Raw genomic sequence first — 22609 nt, 5'->3', positions numbered from 1 at the left:
AATTGACTTTCTAACTTAGCAGACAGGACTTTACATCTTCAAATACTGAAAATAAATTGCATTCTTGGCCCTTGCTTTAAAAGGTTAGAGAGAATAAACGCACACCCTGGTAGTGTTCTAGTGATCTCCCTAATCTCAGTTGCACTTTGTCAGAACGAGGTAACTGGTAGTTAAGTGAAATACCCTAGATCAAAGGGGGATTAATCACCAACTGAATCCTTGCTGAATAAACCTGTCATTCAAGAAAATTATTTCCACTGAACTTAGCAGAGGATTGAAGGTATTTGCATAACAGGGACCAACGTACTTCAGCCAGGTTAAAAGGTTCAGAATTCATCCCATGTTTAGCTTTTTGCCTCCTTTTCCTTTCAGCAGCTGGGTACAATGGTTTCTAATCTGATAATACAGCTAACTATCTAAATGATGTCAGAACAGGAAAGTATTGCAAAGTTTGGATGAGGGATGGATCAATTTCACTTTCAGTAACTCCTAAATCTGATTTGTTGGAATTTAAGATGTAATCCTAAAAAAGTCCCTTAAACCTGAGGACTGTTTATTAACATCCCTTTTCTGACCTTTGTCTTAGAAACGACCGTTCTGCTATGGCAGCAGTCCCCACAGAGGCTCTGGATGATAACTCGACCTACCTACCTCTCAGGGGTGGTACAGGGGTATATGAGTATCTATAAAGCAGCCTGAAATACTATAATACAACATGAAAGAAAATATTAGTTGTTACTGTATATAAAATTGTGCTTCAAAAGATCTTAAATCACACAATGTGTAAAAATGACAAAAATTTTAACTGAGAAACAGAGTTGGTGTGAAAAAATTAGTTTATGAAACAGACTATTCTTTAATCAAAAAAGCCTTTTTATATAAATAATTCTCTTAAGAATTCCTGAGAAGGCCATTTACTTCAAACCTGACGTTCACACTGATTATCTAAAAAAGAAAAGTAAAAAGTGCCCACCAGTGTAAAGGTATTAACTTATACCCTAAGAGTACTGCTGACTTTACAAAGTTTTAAAAATATTGTTTAGTAAAAAATGAAGAAGGGTTTTATGAAAATCATGAACTATTTTTTTGAGTCCGTTTTCAGAAATTTAACACTTTTTGTACCTTTGGGGTCTACTGAAGAATAATTACCCTTACGACAGACATCAGATTTCATAATCATATTTTGGCACTAAAAGGGAATTTAGCAATTTTGCGTCTAGAGTATGTCTGACACCATCCAAATCTTTAACTGGAAGTAGATGCTCATATTCACTACAAACGCAAAGCATCTTTCAAGTTAAAAAATGCAAAGAATAGTTATCAAAGAAAATGAATAAAATCCATAGTGAGATAATTTTTTAGAAAATGATTGAAGTTTTAACCCAAGAAAGGACTCTTAGAGTGTCTTATAGCTTAGAATAAGAACATGTCAATCACGATTAAGCTTCTGGAATCGGAATCCCTTTGAAATGCAGCTGTTTCTTCTTTAATTGTGGCAGCGGACTCTGAAGAAAAGAAAGGTCCAGCCTTAAAGATGAGTAAGGAATACAAAATAGCTCAGGATTAGTTGTGGAGTTCAAAGGTCGCTAATTACACTAAGGAGTTCCCAGACACAGGGAAAACATTAAACAGGTCACCTACCAAACGGGAAACAGACTTTGTCTTCAGAAATTATCCTGAAGTGACAGGTTTCTAGACAAAATCAAAAGCATCACAGTGTGCCCAGCTGATCTCAACAGGATGAAAACATGAGTTGGTTTTAGTTCTGTAGCATTATGTTAGAATGGAATGGCAACAGATGGCATCAGGTTCCCCTTCGCCCTATACTTTTCCAGGACTCCCTACATTTTCCTCAGGCTTCTAGAAATGTCAAACCAAAGATTCACTGGTTTTTCTGATAGCTTGTAAGGAAAGTTTTCCCTAGGGGATTATTATACTGAATATCTGTGTACTTACTAGATAAATGCCTCTTGCCTATCTTAGTGTACTCTACCCAACATTTATACAATAATCAAGATGTCCAAATGGCTCCATTAATATTAACATAAGTTAAATGTTAAGCTTCCCTTGAGTTTAAGAGAGATCAAATAACTTAAGGAAAATGGCTTTTTCCTTCTTTCAAAAGAAAAGTTTTTACTACTGATTATCTATGATTAAGCTAGAATAATAAGTTAAAGTCCTGGTCAGGCAGTTATTCTATTTTCTTTGTTACTTGGGATAATTTTGAACATGGAGCATTCTGCCATGATAATGCCTTGAGAAAATGAGAATTTATAATGAGTGAGATTGACCCTAATTAAAAAAATCATATTTTAAATCCTAAATTTATTTGCAATATCCCTTCAAACTATCATAGCTCTCTTTCAAGGAGTTAGAAGCTTTCTTTAAGCTCTTCCTTAGGAGACTCATTAAGAAATAGAAACCAAGAGATAATTTAATTGAATATTAATCTGTAATGCATATTTTTTATAATGCTTCTAATGCTATTCTGTAAAAAGAAACTTGACATGGATTAAGTTTTAAGGATCTTGAGATTTCATGTTTTCTTGAATGGTCACTTAAAGTCCAACTTGACAATGAACTGCTTTGAAAATAGAATGAGACATATAATTGTAAAGACAGGTAGAGAATAAAGAGTACAGGTGGTTCCTAAAGAAATCAAGAGAATGCTAATAAGAAAGCAGGAGTGACAAAATATGCCACATGAGATTGAAATAAGACTAATACTCTCTACTCACAGAACAGCTTTTGAATTTTTACCTGAATTCATTAAGAACTTTCATATAATAAACATGAAAAACAGTATTATTCCTAAACTTATTTTTAAAAATTTGCACGCATTAAGTGATCACAAAAACACTATGCTCATTTTTTGAAGGTATCCCACTCCTCTTAGTATGCTTACTGACATCCTGAGCAAAATGTTGTTGTGGCAGATTAATAAGTTCACCTGAAAAGTAAAGTAACTCTAGAACAGATAAACAAACACCTTATATAGAATTATGCAGATTCTTTATTAGTCAATAAGATAGTTCTGATTAAGAACAGGTTACTAATTAAACAACATTACTTTGTTTTCATTGACTGTTTTTTTGTTTTTTGTTTTTGTTTTTTTTCCAAGAGACTGACAGTGGTTTCTGATGTGGTATCTGGTATTCTGTAACAACACATTGTACTAGGAGCTTACTACTCAGGTTTGAAAGGTTAAAGAGTTTTTTATCTTGCACATCATCTACAATCCATTGGGAATGGCTGCCTGCACCTTTGCAATGAGGAGACTGAGCCCGTATCCAGGAAGGCTCAGTGGAGAAAGAAGCCTGTGACTGATTGGCCATGTCTGCCACAGGGACAGGAAAGAGCATGTATGGTAGAGTGACCAGGACTAGTCTAAAATAAGCCTAAAGTGAATCATGACTGTTTTATGCTCTGAATCTTATTTGAATAAAATCAAAGGGTAACAAAATAGGAGACATTAGCCTTTAAAATGTTCTTTCAAACACTGTCAATCTAAAAACATTAAACAATAACATTTTTATAATTAAATCACTCAATGATTTTTTCATTCATAGTTTATATGCATACACATTAAAAATAAAAGACAAATGATTTGAACTATGTTACCATTATATAAATCCTATTTAAATATGAGATAATTACAGTAATAATGATCCATATGTTACTGGAGCAGGAGCCTTAGAATTCCAGATGTAATAGTCAGAAGAAATTAGTTTCCGGTCTATAGAAAAAGGAAATAAATGGTAAGACTGTATTATCTTAACAAAAATTCAATGAGACAGCAAAGTCATGATATTTTAGAACTGTGGGACACAATTATTTCAAGAAAGGCAACACTCTGAAATATTCATTTTAACTTCACTTTATCAAGGCATTATAATTTTTACAACTTTAAAAATATGGGCTTATTAAATGTATAAATCCATCTTTGAGCTTATGCCAAATTTATGCCAATATCCCTTACTCATATTACTTCTATCAATTTTCTCATGGTTTCCCTAAATTGTTTCTTATGGACCATTATGTCAACTACAAAAAAAACTAAAAATTTTTTATTGGTTTCCCTTCAGTAACCTCTTTACCATGGTCCTAACTCTGATCTTACTATTCTTTTCCCATTCAAAGTTTCAGAGATAGAAATAAATATCCAACTTTCTAGTAATAGTCTTAAAAAGTTGCTTCGATGGTTTCTTAAAGTTCTGATCAAATTTAAGCTTTTTGTTTTAATACCTTTATAGCTTTGAACAAATGACAACCTCTCTGAACTCAAGTTTTCTGATATGTAAGTTTGAGATAATAATGCTCACTTGGAGCTAGATCCATGTAAATTCTAGTTATGACACATATCACTAAATATCTAATTCTGCCTTTTCTACCTTCCTTCTTCATAATGAAGAAGATAAAGGTAGGATGTATTACCTTGTTATTGATTTATCTTTTTCAGTCTGAGAACCTAGTAACATCGAAAGGCAACACAGCATATTGGTTAAGTGGGCCGGCTCCAAAGCCAGCCTGCTTGGTTTGAGTCCCAGTCCTGCCATCTACTACCTATGTGACCCTAACCCCCACGTTCCATTAGCATCCTCATCTGTAAAATGGAGATAATTCTTACATAGGATGCCGTGAGGATTAATGAGTTAACACACACAGAATACTTAGAACTGTGCCTAGCACAAGGTGAGCAATAACTGTTAGCTATTATTATTTAAATTAACATTATTATCGTCGTTAATAGTTTCAGAACTAAGTTATATATTACAAAAATAGATTTTACTGTGAAGATGCACAAAGTGGTAGTCATGTTCTGAAACTAACAGAGGAAGGAAATAAAAGACTGGTCATAATTATGCATTTAAAATGATCTTTTATTCAACATAGTAACATTCATTTATATTAAAATATAAATTAATTACATTAAGAAGCAGGTATATTACTGAAATGTCCCATCCTATATTATGTTCCCTGAGAATTACTACAATATGTTAATGTTAATAAGATACTTAAAATATTTTAGACATTACCTAAAGAGACAACATAGACAACCTAAAATATTGTCCCACAGACAGTCTAAAATTTTATCTGTTTGCATTCAGTATCCCATAGATAGAATCCAAAATATTTGTATTTAGACAAAACCACTGGTTTGTCTAACCTGATATATCTCATATTTTGCCCTCATTAAAAAAATGCATTAAAGGGGCGCCTGGGTGGCGCAGTCGGTTAAGCGTCCGACTTCAGCCAGGTCACGATCTCGCGGTCCGTGAGTTCGAGCCCCGCGTCAGGCTCTGGGCTGATGGCTCGGAGCCTGGAGCCTGTTTCCGATTCTGTGTCTCCCTCTCTCTCTGCCCCTCCCCCGTTCATGCTCTGTCTCTCTCTGTCCCAAAAAAAAAAATAAATAAACGTTGAAAAAAAAAAAATTAAAAAAAAAAAATGCATTATGAAGACTCTTTCATGTTTATGCATTTCTTTAAAATACAACCAAAAGAATGATGAATGAGAGAACAGAGAAATCCTAGGGAGATAAAGAAAATATGACTTATTCTGGTTACATTACATAGAATTTATTATTGCCATTCACAATTGCTTAGACTTCTATAGTTCTAAGTTCTGTAATTCTTTTGAAACTTTCAAGTACAAAGTCCTGTCTTATCCTACCTATTTTGGGGACTACAATCCTTAGTTTAAGAACTATATATCTGATTTTAATACCTTTATTCTTCTTAATACATGAGGTAAAGAGGTCTGCTTACATTTAACTAAACCTCATTCTAGCTACTTTTCTGTTCTATGCTATTATAAATATTTGATCTGAATCAAATAATTCTGATTCATTTATAAATGAAGCATCTTTTTGTCTCCCTGTATTTTCAAATACAGTATATATATTTATTTACAACCAACAAACTCACTGAAGGCTGGAAACTTTCTATTGCACTCCCATTTGTAAAATGCAGAGGATGCTAAATACTGCTCATTGACTACAGCATTTGCTAAAAATATTTAAAAATTTAAGTAATAATCATATCTAACATTTATTGAATCCATACTACAGGCTATAAGCATCATGCTAAGTACTCGGTCAATATAATTTTATCAAAATCTCATAACAATCCTGAGGTAAACAGTACTATTATTTCCATTGTATGGATGAGGAAACTAAAGCTTTGAGAAGTTTACTAACTTGCCCAAAGTTACACTGGTAATAAATTGTCTGAACCAGACTCAAACCTTTGTCTGTCCAACACCAAAGCCCCTGGGGACAACTTCTGAATCAAAGAGAATAACCACAGCAAAACAAATCCAACTTTATACTAAAGTTTGCCTCTATGCCAGTCCTTGCTCGTCCAGACCATTGTATCAACAAGAGAAGGCAGAGTGCAATGTAAAGTACACACGCTGCTGGGGCGCCTGGGTGGCTCAGTCAGTTAAATGTCCGACTTCGGCTCAGGTCCTGATCTCCTGATTTGTGAGTTCCAGCCCCGCATCGGGCTCTGTGCTGACAGCTCAGAGCCTGGAGCCTGCTTTGGATTCTGTGTCTCCCTCTCTATCTGCCCCTCCCCTTTTCATGTTCTGTCTCTGTCTCTGTCTCTGTCTCTCTCTCAAAAATAAATAAACATTAAAAAAATAAAAAAAACAAAAAAGTACACACACTATTACACAGGATAGGATCAGGTCAAAATTTTTACAAATTGGCATTATTCTCTAATCTATTTCTGTTAGATTTTATCTTAGGTAGTAATTGCATAGCACCATTTTATTCCCTCAAGTTAATCTGAATCTCTACAACTTACGTGTACTTATTTTTGGTTTTCCTGATGCAAAAACTTGAACTGAATGCTGATCCGCATAACAACCAGTGAGTGTATAATCTAAGATCCTAAAATGAAGCTAGAAAAAGAAGAGAAATATACCAAATTGAGATGATTATTTGGTAAAAGTGTTGGCTACATTTTTTCCCTTGACACAATTTTAGGAATTTACTTCACACAGTTCTCAAAATAAAAATGTGTGTACGCACATGCATGCATAAACATATACACTTTTTCCCCCTTTGCATTAAGACCATTTCTTTGTGAAGTTGTCATTATGAAGTGCTTAATACACACCAGATGCTTCACTAATATGGACACTAATCTATACTGCAAAGCATCCTTATTTTATAAATGAGGCAATGAGGTTCAGAGATGAGAAAGATTAGCATCCCAGAATGTAAGGAGCAGAGCTGGCATTTGAACTCAGACCCAAATGACAACAAAAGCTGGTGCTTCTTCCCCTAGGGTGTCTGGTGCCCTGTATGTCCTCTCTAGCTCTAAGGCTATCTTGCTGTGATATATTTCAGATCATAATCCTTTTACAGGCAGAAATGTATGTATACACTTTTCTAGCAAAACCCAACAATGCAATTACTAAAACTGAAACAGTTTATCTGGTGTTTGGAGGGAATGAGATGTTCTGCTTAATTTTCCAGAAAACTGAAATTTAATTTTTATAGAATTAAGCTTAGAAATCATCCTGTCTCTCACCTATAAAACCTTTCTAGAATGTAATCCATATTTCTGGAGTTAATTGATAATGTGGCATCACCGGTATAAATGCCAATTATTATATTGTAGAAAGGGCTGTTAGCACCTTCTCTGAAGGCATAGTGGTGGGGTGCCTGAGTCACAATGATATTCAGATGAACTATGAAAGGTATCTGTCTTATGGAGGGAGCACCAGTCTCCTTTTGCTGTGGTTCTCATATTTGCTGCTCAAAGCTCCCAATTTTGTAATATCCTGATATCTTTTCTATGTTTTTTTTTCTTCTAGCTCCCATCCCTGCAATTTTCTCCCACTTCCTAAGTTTCTCCTTTTGATTGCCAAACTAACTGATCCACATACATAGAATGTAAATTTTCAAGTCTTCGAAGCAATTTTTTTCCTATTGCATCTCAAACTCTAACAGTAAAGAGCTTTTACTTGTTTGTTTGGTATAATTCTGGATGCTGGAAGTTATGCCAAGATTGATTTCCACATAACTAGATATTATAAAAATAAATCTATTCAGTAAACACAAATATGTATTATGTTTATACATATAACTGAGTAGGGGATGAAAGATTATAACTGAGTAGGGGATGAAAATAAATTACAAAAGTCAGAATCCCTACGTTTGCAAGACCTACAATGTAGTGACATCCCACATTTTTTCTGAAAACTATCTGGAAATAGGAATTTTTATAATAATCTCTGAAATAAAGCTTGTGGGCATAGCTGAAGTCAAGATGGAAGAAACAAATATCACTAGTGTACTTCAGACTTCATTACCATTTCCTCTAATTATCTTTATATATAGATTTCAATCTCTATTCTTTGATTTACCATTCTATTTAGATTTTCCTTACTTTTCTGATCACCCCTTCAATTCTTCTCACTGGTTCTTCTAAATCATTCTCTTATTTTCTCTTTTTCTGATCTTATTCATTTCCACTGCCTCAACTATTTTTTCCGCACAGATAACACCTAAGCCATTATAAACTGTTGAGCTCTCTCGTAAGACTCAAGCTTCAGGTTTTTAGCTGCCTATTGGACACTTATACTGAGATATGTTGCTATTACCAGCAACATACATGATATGAAACCCACTCTCTCCCAACTTTCTCCGTATTAGTACTTTCTTCTAAATATATTCATCCTTCATCAAATATTTATGTGGTAGAGAATGAACTAGATGTTGGTGATAAAACAATGAATGTATGACACTCACATGGTCTCTGCCCTCTTGGGAGTTTCAAGTGTGATTTAAGCCACATTTTTCTTTTTTTAATCTTGGGCTTAAAACCATTTCTTGTTTCTATATTTAATTAGTGACGAATACTTTACCTTTATCACAGCTTGTCCAGCAGTCTCTCTTTCTGTGACCTTCAGCATCATTAATTTACTACCTTTCATCAGGAATACTAATATAGCTAAAAAATAGTTCCTCTCTCTCAAGTTTCATTATTTTTTTTCTACCTCCCTTTCACATCCATTCCAGATTGATCTTCTTAAAGTATTGTTTTCTGAAAGAACAACCACTCCCATATTCAAAAAACGTATAACATTTTCTAACAAAAGAATAAAAGTTAGAATGCAAACACTCCAAAGCTATAATCTAGACCTAAATCACTTATCCAACCTTATGTGTTACTACTGTTTCTAGCACGGCCCCTAAGCATGCTTTGTTACCATTCATTCCTTTGATTAAGTCATTTATTTACCTATATAAATGTTCATCAATCTTCAAAGCTTCATTTTCATGTTTATCTGGGCCTCAGAGTTTTGCTTAAACTCCATCTCTACTGCAAAACTTTCCTTGACCACTTTGGTCAGAAGTGCTCACTGTTTCCTTCAAATACCAAAAGCAGTTAGCATTGATCAATTATTGACATGTATTGGTGGAAAATCCCAGAGGTCAAGGGCTACATCTTATATTTTTTGTATACAAATGTTGAATGTGATAATTAAGAGCTGGGTAGATAGAACTTGGTTTATTTGATGTGTTAAAGTTATAGTTAAGTGTTTCACCTTAAAATTTGTTACATATTAAGTGAAACAGAAAGTGACTAATACTAAATAGAAATTGCACAAAAAAATCTTAAAAAGGACTTAGCGCAGACAAGAAGTTTCTCCAACAAAAAATGGCTAGAAAATGTTAAAAATCAATTAGATGTATTTAAAATTTAAAAAGAAATGAAAGTTTTCTAATGTGGTGAGCCATATAAATGTATTTACCTTTAAATATGCTGTACCTCCAATGCAAATCTCATCAAATGACTGCTTCTCATGACTCTTGGCTCCAAAAGTTACAGTTCCAGAAAGATTAATTTCCATTGATTTGGGGAACTTCTGTCCTAAGAACACAAATGCACCAACTGACTATTTTATTTTATTATTTATTTATTTTTATTTAGAAAATTGGTTTAATGTTTATTTATTTTTGAAGGAGAGAGAGACAGAGTGTGAGCAGGGGAGGGGCTAAGAGCGAGGGAGACACAGAATTTGAAACAGGCTCCATCCAGGCTCTGAACTGTCAGCACAGAGCTCGATGTGGGGCTCGAACTCACAAACTGTGAGATCATGACCTGGGCTGAAGTCAGATACTTAACTAATCACTGAGCCACCCAGGTGCCCCTACCAATCAACTATTTTTTTTTTTTCAACGTTTTTATTTATTTTTGGGACAGAGAGAGACAGAGCATGAACAGGGGAGGGGCAGAGAGAGAGGGAGACACAGAATCGGAAACAGGCTCCAGGCTCTGAGCTGTCAGCACAGAGCCCGACGCGGGGCTCGAACTCACAGACCGCGAGATCGTGACCTGGCTGAGGTCGGACGCTTAACCGACTGCGCCACCCAGGCGCCCCCCCAATCAACTATTTTAACTATTTAACAATTTTAACTATTTTATTCTACAACAAATGAATGAAAAAAAGTTAATAAATAGAAGCTTACCAATAATCCAGACCAATGAGCTTTTCTCTCGAAATACTTCAAGCTGGCCAAAACTCACTTTGTAGTCCACATGTGTGATTGGACCCCTTTAAAAAAGAAAAGGACACAACTGAAAGAACAAGTGATCATAAATAGAAAATTTTTAAGAGATCTAAGTCAAATCTTGCTAGTGTTATTTATTATAAGTATAACATACAAAGCAGATCTGTATTCAAGATTGCAGAATAAAGTAGAACAAGTAATGAATATTATACCTCAAAAAACACCAGAAACACAATAAACATTTTTGGTGATGATATGCATTTCATTATTAATTCTAAAAACAACTATAAAATCATATAGCATGTATTAATACAGTTATATAGATTGACATAGCATTAAAACTATGATTTTGGCATCCTGTGAAAAGAACTATACTGTAGAACAAATAAAAACAGAACTGATGACAATGTAATCTTATGATATGATTGGCTTAATTCACCAGGTAGCTGATAGTTGGGTTGACTTGTACGTACAGCACAGAGAAATTGCTAGAAATAAAGCCAGGAGTGAAATAATCCCTAAAGAAGCTACACTGCTTTTAAATTTATATTTACTAGCAAGTTTAGAGATTAAACTAGGTTAATCTCTTAAACAATGTCTTAAACAAGTCTCTTAAAGAGATTATTTATATGGCTAAGTTTTGATTCAGAATCAGGATTCATTTGAATAAAATAAAATTTTTAGATCTTAAAAATAAGGTAAAAAACAAAGACAAATAATTTATTGTAGGGCAGTGGGAATGTACTAAGAAAGGCAGAAATCACGGCATCACGTTTTATTCCTACCTATTATAAAAAGGTATATGAGCTTCACAGAACTCAAAATTATTTTTCACACTTTCATGAAGTTTTAAATTAACTGTTATTTTTACTTGTATTTCTTCCTCTTTCATTTGATAAAAACCCAAAATCGGTGGAACAGGGACCTGGAAACAAACATAAATAAATTTTTGTATAATTCCTAGGTTAATGGATCTAAAATACCAATGATTGAGAAAAAGGCCTTGCAGTAGTTATTATATACAGATTACTCCAAACTGTTTTGATAATAGATGATGGAGCTATATTTGTTCTAAAGGTAGGAATTTTTCCTATTTCCAGTGATGAGAAAGGTGCCTTACAAGGTATGCAATACATCGTTTTTCCTCTTACTCATCCAGCTTCCCCTCCTCCAGGTTCTCTATGACCTGCAACATAAGACATGCACTAGACATACTGCTCACTGATGCCTCCTCACAGCTCCTGCTGTCCTATGACACAGGACTTACCCACCCTTTAGCTCAGCAGTAGCTTACTCAGTTGATTACCAATAACCAATTGGAGGAGAAACTTATCTGTAGGCTGGAGTGAGCCAATCATTCTTCTAGTATATTTAAAGTAATAAGTAGACTCTATTTATGTAGTATAACTTAGAGCTATAGGTCATGTGGAAGCGGAGAAATCAAGTTGGAAGAGGAAACTGAGAAGCAGAGATGAGACAGACAGTGTAGACCTTGGTACAGAGTGACTTTAATTTTCATTTTCTGGTTCTATTCCTAGTACAGGCTAGGTATGCTTTTTATCCTCGAATGACAAGGTTGCTTCTTGCATTATCAAAATAAATTCCTTTTATGTAAGCTAGCTTGAGTAGGGTATTTTTTTTTTTTTTGGTTGCCTCTACCTTCTTTTTTTAAATTTATTTTTTATTTTTTTAAATTTATATCCAAATTAGTTAGCATATAGTGCAACAATGATTTCAGGAGTAGATTCCTTAGTGCCCCTTACCCATTTAGCCCATCCCCCCTCCTACACCTCCTCCAGTGGCCCTCAGTTTGTTCCCCATATTTATGAGTTTCTTCTGTTTTGTCCCACTCCCTGTTTTTATATCGTTTCCCTTCCCTTATGTTCATCTGTTTTGTCTCATAAAGTCCTCATATGAGTGAAGTCATATGATTTTTGTCTTTCTCTGACTAATTTCACTTAGCGTAATACCCTCCAGTTCCATCCATGTAGTTGCAAATGGCAAGATTTCATTCTTTCTGATTGCCGAGTAATACTCCATTGTCTATATATACCATATCTTCTTTATCCATTCATCCATCGATGGACATTTGGGCTCTTTCCATACTTTGGCTATTATTGATAGTGCTGCTATAAACATTGGGGTGCATGTGTCCCTTCGAAACAGCACACCTGTTTCCTGTGGATAAATGCCTAGTAGTGCAATTGCTTGTTGTAGGTAGGGTAGTTGTAGGGTAGTTCTATTTTTAGTTTTTTGAGGAACCTCCATACTGTTTTCCAGAGTGGCTGCACCAGCTTGCATTCCCAGAGTAGGTTTTTTTAATCTACTGATTCACAATTAGGACAAGAGACAAATGGTATAGTAAAAAGAAGGTTAGGTTTTAGAGTGTGGAAAGTGTGGGTTCAAATCTAAGCTCTGTTATTTACCAGTTATATGACCCTGGGCATGTCATTTAACTTCTCTGAGACTCTCTTCATCTGTAAAATGGGGCTAGTAATACCTACGTTAAAGGTTTTAAAAGTACTGGAGAAAACACATGTAACACGCCTAGGACAGTGTCTGACACAGCAGTTATTCAATAAGCAACCTTTAAAAATAGTATTATGTATTTGTAACGACAGTTGCCTGAGATTACAGGTATTTTATGTTCATGATTCAAACCATGACTACATCATAGTAGGATCTACCTTATGTTCATGGAATCCTTATTAAGAAGCATTAAAAAAAAAAATAACTCCCATGACTTTGAAAACAATTCAGTGCTGTAACAGACACCAGAGAAAAGAGGCATCCTATTCAAAGAACTGAATCTTCATCTTCATTCATCAATTATTATCTGGTAAATAAATAACCAAAAGTTCTCACGTGGGCCAAAAGTATGAATGATTTGTTTACAATGATTCATAAACATGAAGATTGGCAAAGTCTCAACTTTGCCAAGATTGCTTACCTGGGAAGTATAGTAGCATAAGTTAAATGACTCTAAGGGAGGTGTGAGTGGAAATTTGTAAGGGCCGCTAAATGCAGAATCATCCATTGCATCAATGCTACTAGAAGTCAGAATGGCAGAGTCAAGAGAAGTCACACAAGGATGAACTAGAATATCCTGAAGTGGAGACCCATTGGTGGGGAGACTCAAGCTGATGGTAACATTTGGCATGATTCCTTCTAAGTCACACTGCAATGAAAACAGAAACAGATATTATCAAGATCTTAGAAGCATACGTCTTCTGGGTGAGGCTTTTCTGAGTTTATCTAAGTCATTTCTCACAGCTTAACTCACTTTTCAAGGTATTGCTCTTGCTTTCTGTGTTCTGGTTAGTGGTTCTATCATACTCAGATTCCAAGCCAGAGACTAGGAGAGACTTCCTAAAGGCCTGTAAACCCTTAAAAAGCTATTTTAAGTCCCTAGATTTGCTTTCCTCTAATCAATCCACCCTCCAGAGCTATCTTAACAAAACAGAACTTTAAAATTTTTTTTTTTTTTTTTTCAACGTTTATTTATTTTTGGGACAGAGAGAGAGACAGAGCATGAACGGGGGAGGGCCAGAGAGAGAGGGAGACACAGAATGGGAAACAGGCTCCAGGCTCTGAGCCATCAGCCCAGAGCCTGACGCGGGGCTCGAACTCACGGACCGCAAGATCGTGACCTGGCTGAAGTCGGACGCTTAACCGACTGCGCCACCCAGGCGCCCCAACAAAACAGAACTTTAAATATATTGTATCCATGCTCAAGGTGTTTCAATAGTTCCCCCTCAGTTTTGCATTACTTTTAAGTCTTTCATTGTTTGGCTCCCAATCTACCTCTTTAATCATTTTCTACCCTGAAGCTGGGAAGCCAGTGTTTTGGGAAGGTTATGGAAGCCAGATATGACAGCTTCACAGACCTCTCCCTGAGCTCCTGCTTTAAGGCTGTGCCGGCCAGATGTAGCACTTTGCAGTCCTTTCCATGAATTTCTTCAAGGCCGTTAACATGGTGGCATCTCCTGCAAATTCTAACTTTTCCAGACCACAGTCATCAGTGACTATTTCTGGAAGGCTGCAGCCAGAATACCAGAAACTTTTATTCTCTCAACTCCTCTTCCATCTGGTATGAGCTTCACAGAATTCAAAACCATTTTTCACACTTTCATGATGTTTTAAATTAACTATTATTTTCAGTAAGCCCTAAATCCTATATTAAATACCTTTACTCCCCTAAAACTTGTAATTTTTTTTTTTTTTTTTTTTTTTGAGAGAGAGAGCGTGTGAGTACATGTGAGGGAGTGCAAGCAGGGGAGGTACAGAAGGAGAGGGAGAGAATCTTAAGCAAGCTCCACGCTCAACGTGGAGCATGATGTAGGGCTTGATCTCAGGACTGTGAGATCACGACCTATGCTGAAATCAAGAGTTGGATGCTTAATTGAATGAGCCACCTAGGTACCCCTAATGGCTCTTTTTCTGACCCAACCAGAATGATACACCTTACCTATATGTTCATGGTAATCAGGTTCTTCCTTTCTATCTCAACTCTAACTTGACATTTCCCTCTATTAAAGCCCCCAATTAAAACTAGCCAATTGGGCCATAAAGGCTTATTGATATATTTTGTTTGGCTAGATATGAACAAGTATTTTAAGAGTCAGTAGAACCCAGCAGGTATAATGCTCAGCTTCAAATGCAAGGAGCTAGTTCTACTATCATATACATAGTCTGCATCATGCAATAACTGCCCACCCCCATAGGTATTTGTGCCCTGTTTCCCTCTTGAAGCTTTAAGTTCTTTGAAAGCAAAAATTGTTATATCTTTCTTTGTATTTCTAGTGCCTAGCACATTGTTATGTATAAGAGACACTCAAAAAATGCTTACTGATTAGGTATCTTTTTCTAGTTGTGGACCCCACCTTTGTTTTCCATTCTAATATGACATGCTTCACTTTTTTACGCTTTTATCTACTGCTTGACATATGTGTGAATTCAAGAATACATCTGCTATACAATGTAAGCACTTAGAGAGCAGGCAGGCATTATGAACAGTACCACATATAATTAGTACCTCATTAAAGGTCTTTTGGTAACAGTTACAATAATGTCTATCACATTTGGAAAAAAAAATGCCTAATAATCTTACCACAAAACTTAAATATTTTAGTGTTTTGACTTTTAAACCATCTGCTACTTCACTCTCTATATGTGAACTAGCAGGAACCAAAAAAAAAAAAGGTTTTTTTGATATTTATGGAGATAATAAAATGAGCAAATATTAATAGCAAATACTATTACAATGTTTAAATATTCAGTTTGTGCTTATTAAATTAGTCTAATATCCTAACAATCTAATATTCTTTTTTTTTAAATTTTTTTAAATGTTTATTTTTGAGAGAGAGAGACAGAGCACAAGCAGGGGAGGGGCAGAGAGAGATGGAGACAGAATCTGAAGCAGACTCCAGGCTCTGAGCTGTCAGCACAGAGTCCGTTGCAGGGCTTGAACTCACAGGTAGTGAGACCATGACCTGAGTTGAAGTCTGATGCTTAACTAACTGAGCCACCCAGGCACCCCCTAACAGTCTAATATTCTTAAAGGGATCGGAAAATTGCAACCACTACGAAAACCACCAATGGATTATCTGCCACCTAGTCATTTAAAATATCAGATCATCAGTCTTTTACTATTAAATGAGGAAATTCTAGATGAAACCTGAATACTATCTTTTAAACAAACCTGGCATATATAAATTTGAACTTTTAACCAGGAATTATAAAACACAGAAGGGACCTAGAACTTACCTGATTTTTTTTTTTTTTTTTTTTTTTTTTTTTTTTTTTTTGAGACAGCACACAAGCAAGCACAAGCAGTGCAGGGGCAGAGGGAGAGGGAAAGAGAGAACCTTAACCAGACTCCACGCCCAGTGGTACCCAATATGGGGCTTGATATCACAACTGTGAGATCATGACCTGAGCCAGAATCAACAGTTGAGACACTTAACTGGACTGAGCCACCCAGGGATCCCAAAGTGATAATAGTATTATTTCTATTGTCATTTCCTATTTTCTAACCTTAAACCAGAGAACCCTACATTAACCTACCAACTTGTTTAAATAATACAAGAGCCCTTCAAAATGGTTTTAGATATTAAGTCAGAGATTTGTCAATTTCATCCTTTTTAGAGAAAATGGAAAATAGGTATGATGGTTTTAAAATATTTTCACAAATTCTTTGACATTACTCTTCAAAAGATGGAGCTTAATTCTAGTTGCCTTGAATGTGGACTGGACTTAGTGACCTTTTCCTAATGAACAAAGTGGTGGAAGTAATGGCATCTGACCTCAGCTTAGGTAATAAAAAGGATAGCTTCTACCTGCACCTTCTTTCTCTTTCTCTGTCTCCCTCATCTGATCTCTCATTTGATCTATAGGAAGCTAGTTACCAAGTTGTGAGGAGATTTTTAAATAGCCTACTGAGAAGTCCACATGAAAAGGAACAGAACCCTCCCACCAACAATTTGCTAGCCATGTGAGTTAGCCACCTTGCAAGTAGATTTTCCAGCCCCAATCAAACCTTCAGGTGACTATAGCTCTAGCTGCAATCTTGACTGTGATCTCATGATGGACTTCATGCTAGAAGTTCCCATCTAAGCTGTTCCTGAAGTCTTAACCCATAGAACACTATGAGGATAATAAATGTTTATTTGGGGGATAATGAGGCAAATCAATATGCAGCAATATATAACTAATACAATTCATAAGGAATGCAAAAAGGTAATGTTACAAAATTTCACACAAATCTAATATTTAATGACTGCTGTTTATGAGAAAAATCAAGAATGTCATATAACAATGTAAAATAAAGTCAGAAAATTTTACTTTTCTCCGTACGTGTTAAATGGTAAGATAAAACAAGTATGAGAGAAAATCTTACCTTGCAAGTGACAGTTCCAACGACCTGCCATGTATCTGCTATATCCTGTTTATCGTATTGCATGGATTTTACCTTTTCGGTGATAGAAATAGAAACTTGTGGTTTTCCTTTGTATGTTCCAACTTTCCAGGCTGGCTGTTTTTGTGAATGAGTCACAGAAGCAAAATTAATACTATCCAATGAATTCTGTAAATTGGCATCCAACAAAGTTCCAAATGGACAAGCTTGTAGAAGCAAATCAGGTAATTGGTTCAATTTTGTATTTAGCTCAGTGTCATTTTTTTGACTCAAGGAAAGAAAATCCTGTACTCCAAAAAGAAGTTCAAAGCCTTGTGAAATTCCACTAATGCTAATTAACGGTGGATGAGGGGATAAAGTTTGTTCAACTAGTGGAACACAAGCATATATCATGTTATTCTTCAGAAAAGCAACAACTGGCCAGAGTTCTCCACCTCCTATGAGGAGCCCATAGACAGATGTTTTATTGATGTGTGAACAGCTATCACGACTCTCTATGAAGTCCTCATCATCATCCAATAATCTAAGTTCAAAGAGTAGTGCTTTAAGAAAGGGACCATCTTCAGGAATAGGCACATAACTTGCTCCATTGAAGACTTTGGCTCGTTTTTCAACAGTTGGATACCGTCTTTATTGTGGAAACAAAAATATTATGAATGGTTCTTCCAAGGAAAATAAAAATAGAAAAAAAAACCCTAAAACACAAGGCTAACCGTAATAACAAAACACACGATAACAAATACATACACATATCCACAAAAACCATAACCAAAAAAATATATTCCATGTTAAATTTCTACTGTAACAACTTTTGTGTAACAGTTATGTAACTGTTCCCATATTATCTCAAATTATAAAGTCATTTATTACTGAACATAGTTCAATTTAGTTTTTTAAATAGGCATAGCACACAGTTCTAATTCAAAATTCTAGTCTCTTGGCCACTCAGATTCCTACTTGGTCAGCCAGGTACTCATACTTGGATGTATTTTAGGCATCTATAAGGACTTTTTTTCTGATTCCATCTTAGCAGGTTCAATTTAACCCTCCACAACTTTGGATTCACTAGTTGAGATGATACAAATGTAAAAGGAATGTTCTATTCTACTCAACTAATAATGAATAACAAAATACCCTGAGTCTTCTTGCCAACTCCTTAAAATATAAGAACATTTTAGTAATAAAACTGCTTATCTCTATGGCCCTGAAAGATATTATGAGATAATAAAAATAATAAAAACTGAATAATCTTTTATGGTTTGCATGTCCTAGACTTAATAGTAAGTTACTAATTTATCCTTTTGGCGGGAAAAAGACTAGAAGATGCTTTTGTTCATTTGCAGAATGATATGTTACAGCTTAAAAGAAAATGTACTTTTCCTACTCTTTTTCTCTCCACTCTAATGTCCAGAATAAAGTCATTTATTGGCTATTAACTTCTGTGTAAATCACCCACTTTCCTAAATCTATTTTCTTATTTGTAAAATAAAGGGGCAGCTAAAGAATATATAAGCAATTCTCACCAAGGATCAAGAACAAACTTAGCCAAAATATTTTTTTTGCACGAATACCACTAATAAGTTATTGATGTTTACTAATAATTTTTAAGAAGAAAAATAAGAATGTATCCAAACTTATTTATATATTAATGAACCTCACTCACTTATATTCTGATGCACTTTTTTGATTGAGAAAGGAAAAGAATTAGCTCTCCAGTAATGGCTTAGAAAGAATGCCCTTTCTTTCTCTGAGTCTCTGGATGAGAAAGGTTGAGAATTTTGAACTAAACTCTAGCCCAGTGTCTTATCCTCTGGTTATCTAGAGGATAATTAAAGTCCTTCTTAAGTGTAAGAATCTCAATATTGAATGTACAGATAAGAAGTTAATCTGGGAGTGTATATAATGCCTTGATATGTGCTCAATAAATATTTTTGTTGGATAACTCAACCTATCATTTCAGATTTATTCTATACCTTTTCTAAAATAGGACTCAGACCTTGGCCCTATAATCATAGAGTACAATAACAACCTAAGCCATACTTAAGCTGATGCTATTACTGTGTATCTGGACAGTAAACTTCTAAATCAGAATTTAGACCAAGTTTTGTTTTGGGAAAAAGTAACCACATACAGGAAAGGTCATCTGCTTTTAAAAATCTTAAATGATAGCCATTATCCTTTGGCATATATATGGGTAATATGCCGGAGCATTTATGTTTAGCCCTTACATTAGTTCCAAGGAATCAGAAAACTGAAAATAATAAAACTTACTGCCTCCACAGCGATGTTGAAAAGCCCACCCAAACATATCTGAATTTTTCTTCTGAAATTCCTAAGTACAATGAGAAAAATCTTCTGAAAACAACCATGACTTCTTTAAGGAACTTATTTTTATAAGCATTAAAAAAAAATCTCATCTCTGTGAGATATTAAGATGAGCTACAAAGCCACAGATATAAATACAGTATGGTACTGGTGCAAGAATAGGCAAATAAAGTAATAGAACTGAAACAAACCAATATTTATATGGGAGACATATCAACTATCAATAATCCCAGAAATCAATGAAAAATATATATACTGAAAAAATATACTAAACATATGCAGGAAAACTGGCCCACACAATAGAGAAAAATATAAGGGGATTCCTCTATTAACACCACACCTGAAGATGGATTAAAGATCTAAACATGACAAGCAAAATGATAAAGTTAAGAGAAGATAATTTAAGAATATAGCTTGTGAAATAAGGGTAGAGAAAAACTTCTACAAAATCCCCAAAGTACTACTGTGATAGTAATAAAATTAGTGGTTTCTATTTAACCAAGGGATAAAGTTGAAAACGACAAAATGAGAGAAAATATCTATCGTAGCTAGAAATGACATAGGCCTGATGTCAAGAATACACAATGAACTCGTGCAAATTAACAGGAAAACAAACAGCAACTCTCAAAGATAAAATGGACAAAGGATATGTACAAGCAATCCACAGAAGAGGAAATCCAAAGGGCTAACAATCATTGCTACACAGTGAAATGCAAATGAAAATAAGATATCCTTTACACCACTATTGGCAAAAACTGGAATAAATGTTGGGATGGAATGGAGATATAGGAACCTTTGCTCACTGCTGATGAGAAGAGTGTTGACTGTTAAAGTATTCCAAGGAGCTAATTATTTGGCAATATTTAGTCAAAATCAGCAAAGATATGTCCTATGGACCTTTTGAGGTTATCTACTGCATCACTATTCTGGATGGCTGAGTTGGAAGCAACCCAGGGTATCATCATTAAGGGAAGGATACGGGTAAAATATGGAGGATGTAGACCACAGGGTACAACAGAGCAATGGGCTAAATCTGCACTGTCCAAAACAGGAGCCACTAGCCACGTGTGACTATTTAAACTTAAATTAAAATTAAACGAGATTGAGTTCCTCAGTTACAATAGCCACATTTCAAAAGCACAATAGCTACATGTGGCTAGTGACTACAATATTAAAAAGCACAGATTTAGAACATTTCCCATGTCCATTACTGCAGAAAATTCTATTGGGCAGAGCTGCTCTGCATGAACATAAAGTAACATGGACGTTTCTTTAAAATAGTGCTGAGAAGTCTGGCAAATGTAGAAAAAGGAAATGAAGTCTATAGCACAGTTAATTGTGCAATTTGAAAAATGCATAGACAAACACAGAAATAAAAGGGTAGCAACAAACATATGAGAGTTACCTGTGAGGAGGAGGAGAGTGGCAGAAATAAGGATACTCAAGGTAATATGTAAGTTCTTGGATAAACCAGTGAGGCTGATTAACCGTACCAAAGAATACTATTAAAACTCCTTGCTCGAGGTACAGCAACAACAAAGTAAGCCAGGTATATTAGGGGGAAATGGTAAACTATAACTCTGATGCCCTCAGGAACAAAACAAATGTTTAGGTTGCCAGGAGGGAATTTTTCATATCCACGTTGCCAACCACTTTCATTTAAAATCACACTCATCTTTATCTGCAATTCAGGGCTATGCTACCTCCCTACAGAGCTTTCCCCAGGGAAGAGTAACAATGTTGGCAAGAAAGAAACGTCCATAGCCACTGAGAACAAAAGGTCATAGGTCACAGAATTGCCACCTATATCTTACAATGAGTTATTGTATAATTCTCATCACAGAGCTCTTTTGATAAAATGTGGCAAATGCTAAAAGTGGGGCCAGATCAGCTCACACCATCTAAGAAAAAGTAAATACGGTTCAATTTTTTGTACTTTTTCAATTTTCTTCAACAATCCATCTGAAAATTTCTAAAAAAACAGTCTTTTAATGATCAGCAAAGATTTTCCGTAATAATGAGTTAAAATGTCCTTGAATGATCTTTATCAACCAAAGAAAAATGTGAAACCTGTTTAGTGCTCAGTAAGTTGCCTTTCTTTCCTTTGGTCATCTCCATCTCAATCCTAAGCAGGTGGAATTATTTTAAGATAAAGTAATAACAATATTGTAGAACACATAACGCTTAATGTGTGCCAAGCATCAACACATTTAATTCTCACAATACTATTAAGTAGTAGTATTAAGATCTTCATTTAACAGATGAAACGGAAGTTAAGTAAATTGCCCAAGGTGGCGGACCAAAGACACATCCCCAAACTACAATACATCATCCATTCCTCCGATCCAACACCTCTGAGAATTCAGACCTGCATTTACCTGGAGAATCTGACGGTGCCACAAAATGGAGTTCCCGGCTCGCGGCTTATGAGCCACACTGCCCGCTGGGCCATTAAGCCACTAAAGCATCAGCTGATCCCTAAGGTCTCTACGGAAAAAGGACTGGCTTTCTCAGATGGACTTCTACCAGAAGACCCGGGGCTCACTCAACCTGAGCCACCTTCTGCCTCACCACAAACAGGTCGGGCTCTGCAGAGACGCTGGCTCCTTCTGGTCAAGTGACAAAAACCTCTGAGTCCGTCCTGTCAACACACGCCACAGAAGTTCTGTGACTCCTCACCTAGAATCTCGAGAAACATTCCTCCCCACCAACCCACTGCTTTCTTCCTCCACCGTCCACTTCCGGGACGGTGGCCCGCAAGGATCACAGTTCCTCACTCGCCCAGGCGACGAGCCTCTCTGCAGTTCAACGGCTGCCGGCTTCCCTCCCCGGCCCCTCCC

General features: G+C 35.6%; 1 protein-coding gene across 3 annotated transcripts; it reads right to left on the bottom strand.

The window, feature by feature from the left end:
• Positions 1 to 1931: 1931 nt before the first annotated feature.
• AP5M1 (adaptor related protein complex 5 subunit mu 1) lies at positions 1932 to 22519 on the bottom strand. Of its 3 annotated transcripts, XR_004343703.1 has the most exons (9): positions 22148 to 22519; positions 17427 to 18072; positions 13479 to 13706; positions 11314 to 11453; positions 10487 to 10572; positions 9769 to 9887; positions 9255 to 9382; positions 6807 to 6903; positions 1932 to 3736 (listed from the first exon to the last, which is right to left on the bottom strand). XR_004343703.1 is itself a non-coding variant. In XM_030319192.1 (8 exons), exons 1-8 carry the CDS (start codon positions 22219 to 22221, stop codon positions 3654 to 3656), a joined length of 1473 nt encoding a protein of 490 aa, XP_030175052.1. In that variant the 5' UTR covers positions 22222 to 22518; the 3' UTR covers positions 1932 to 3653. The 3 variants fall into 3 exon arrangements, 2 of the variants coding, with proteins under 2 accessions (XP_030175052.1, XP_030175053.1); XM_030319192.1 differs by lacking the exon at positions 9255 to 9382 and having other exon boundaries at positions 22148 to 22518; XM_030319193.1 differs by lacking the exons at positions 6807 to 6903; positions 9255 to 9382.
• Between the last annotated feature and the right edge of the window lie 90 nt (positions 22520 to 22609).

The sequence above is a fragment of the Lynx canadensis genome, chromosome B3 (assembly GCF_007474595.2).
Source record: "Lynx canadensis isolate LIC74 chromosome B3, mLynCan4.pri.v2, whole genome shotgun sequence".
Taxonomy (NCBI): domain Eukaryota; kingdom Metazoa; phylum Chordata; class Mammalia; order Carnivora; family Felidae; genus Lynx; species Lynx canadensis.
The sequence above is the reverse complement of the archived record's forward strand: the minus strand, read 5'-3'. Positions and strand labels throughout refer to the sequence as shown.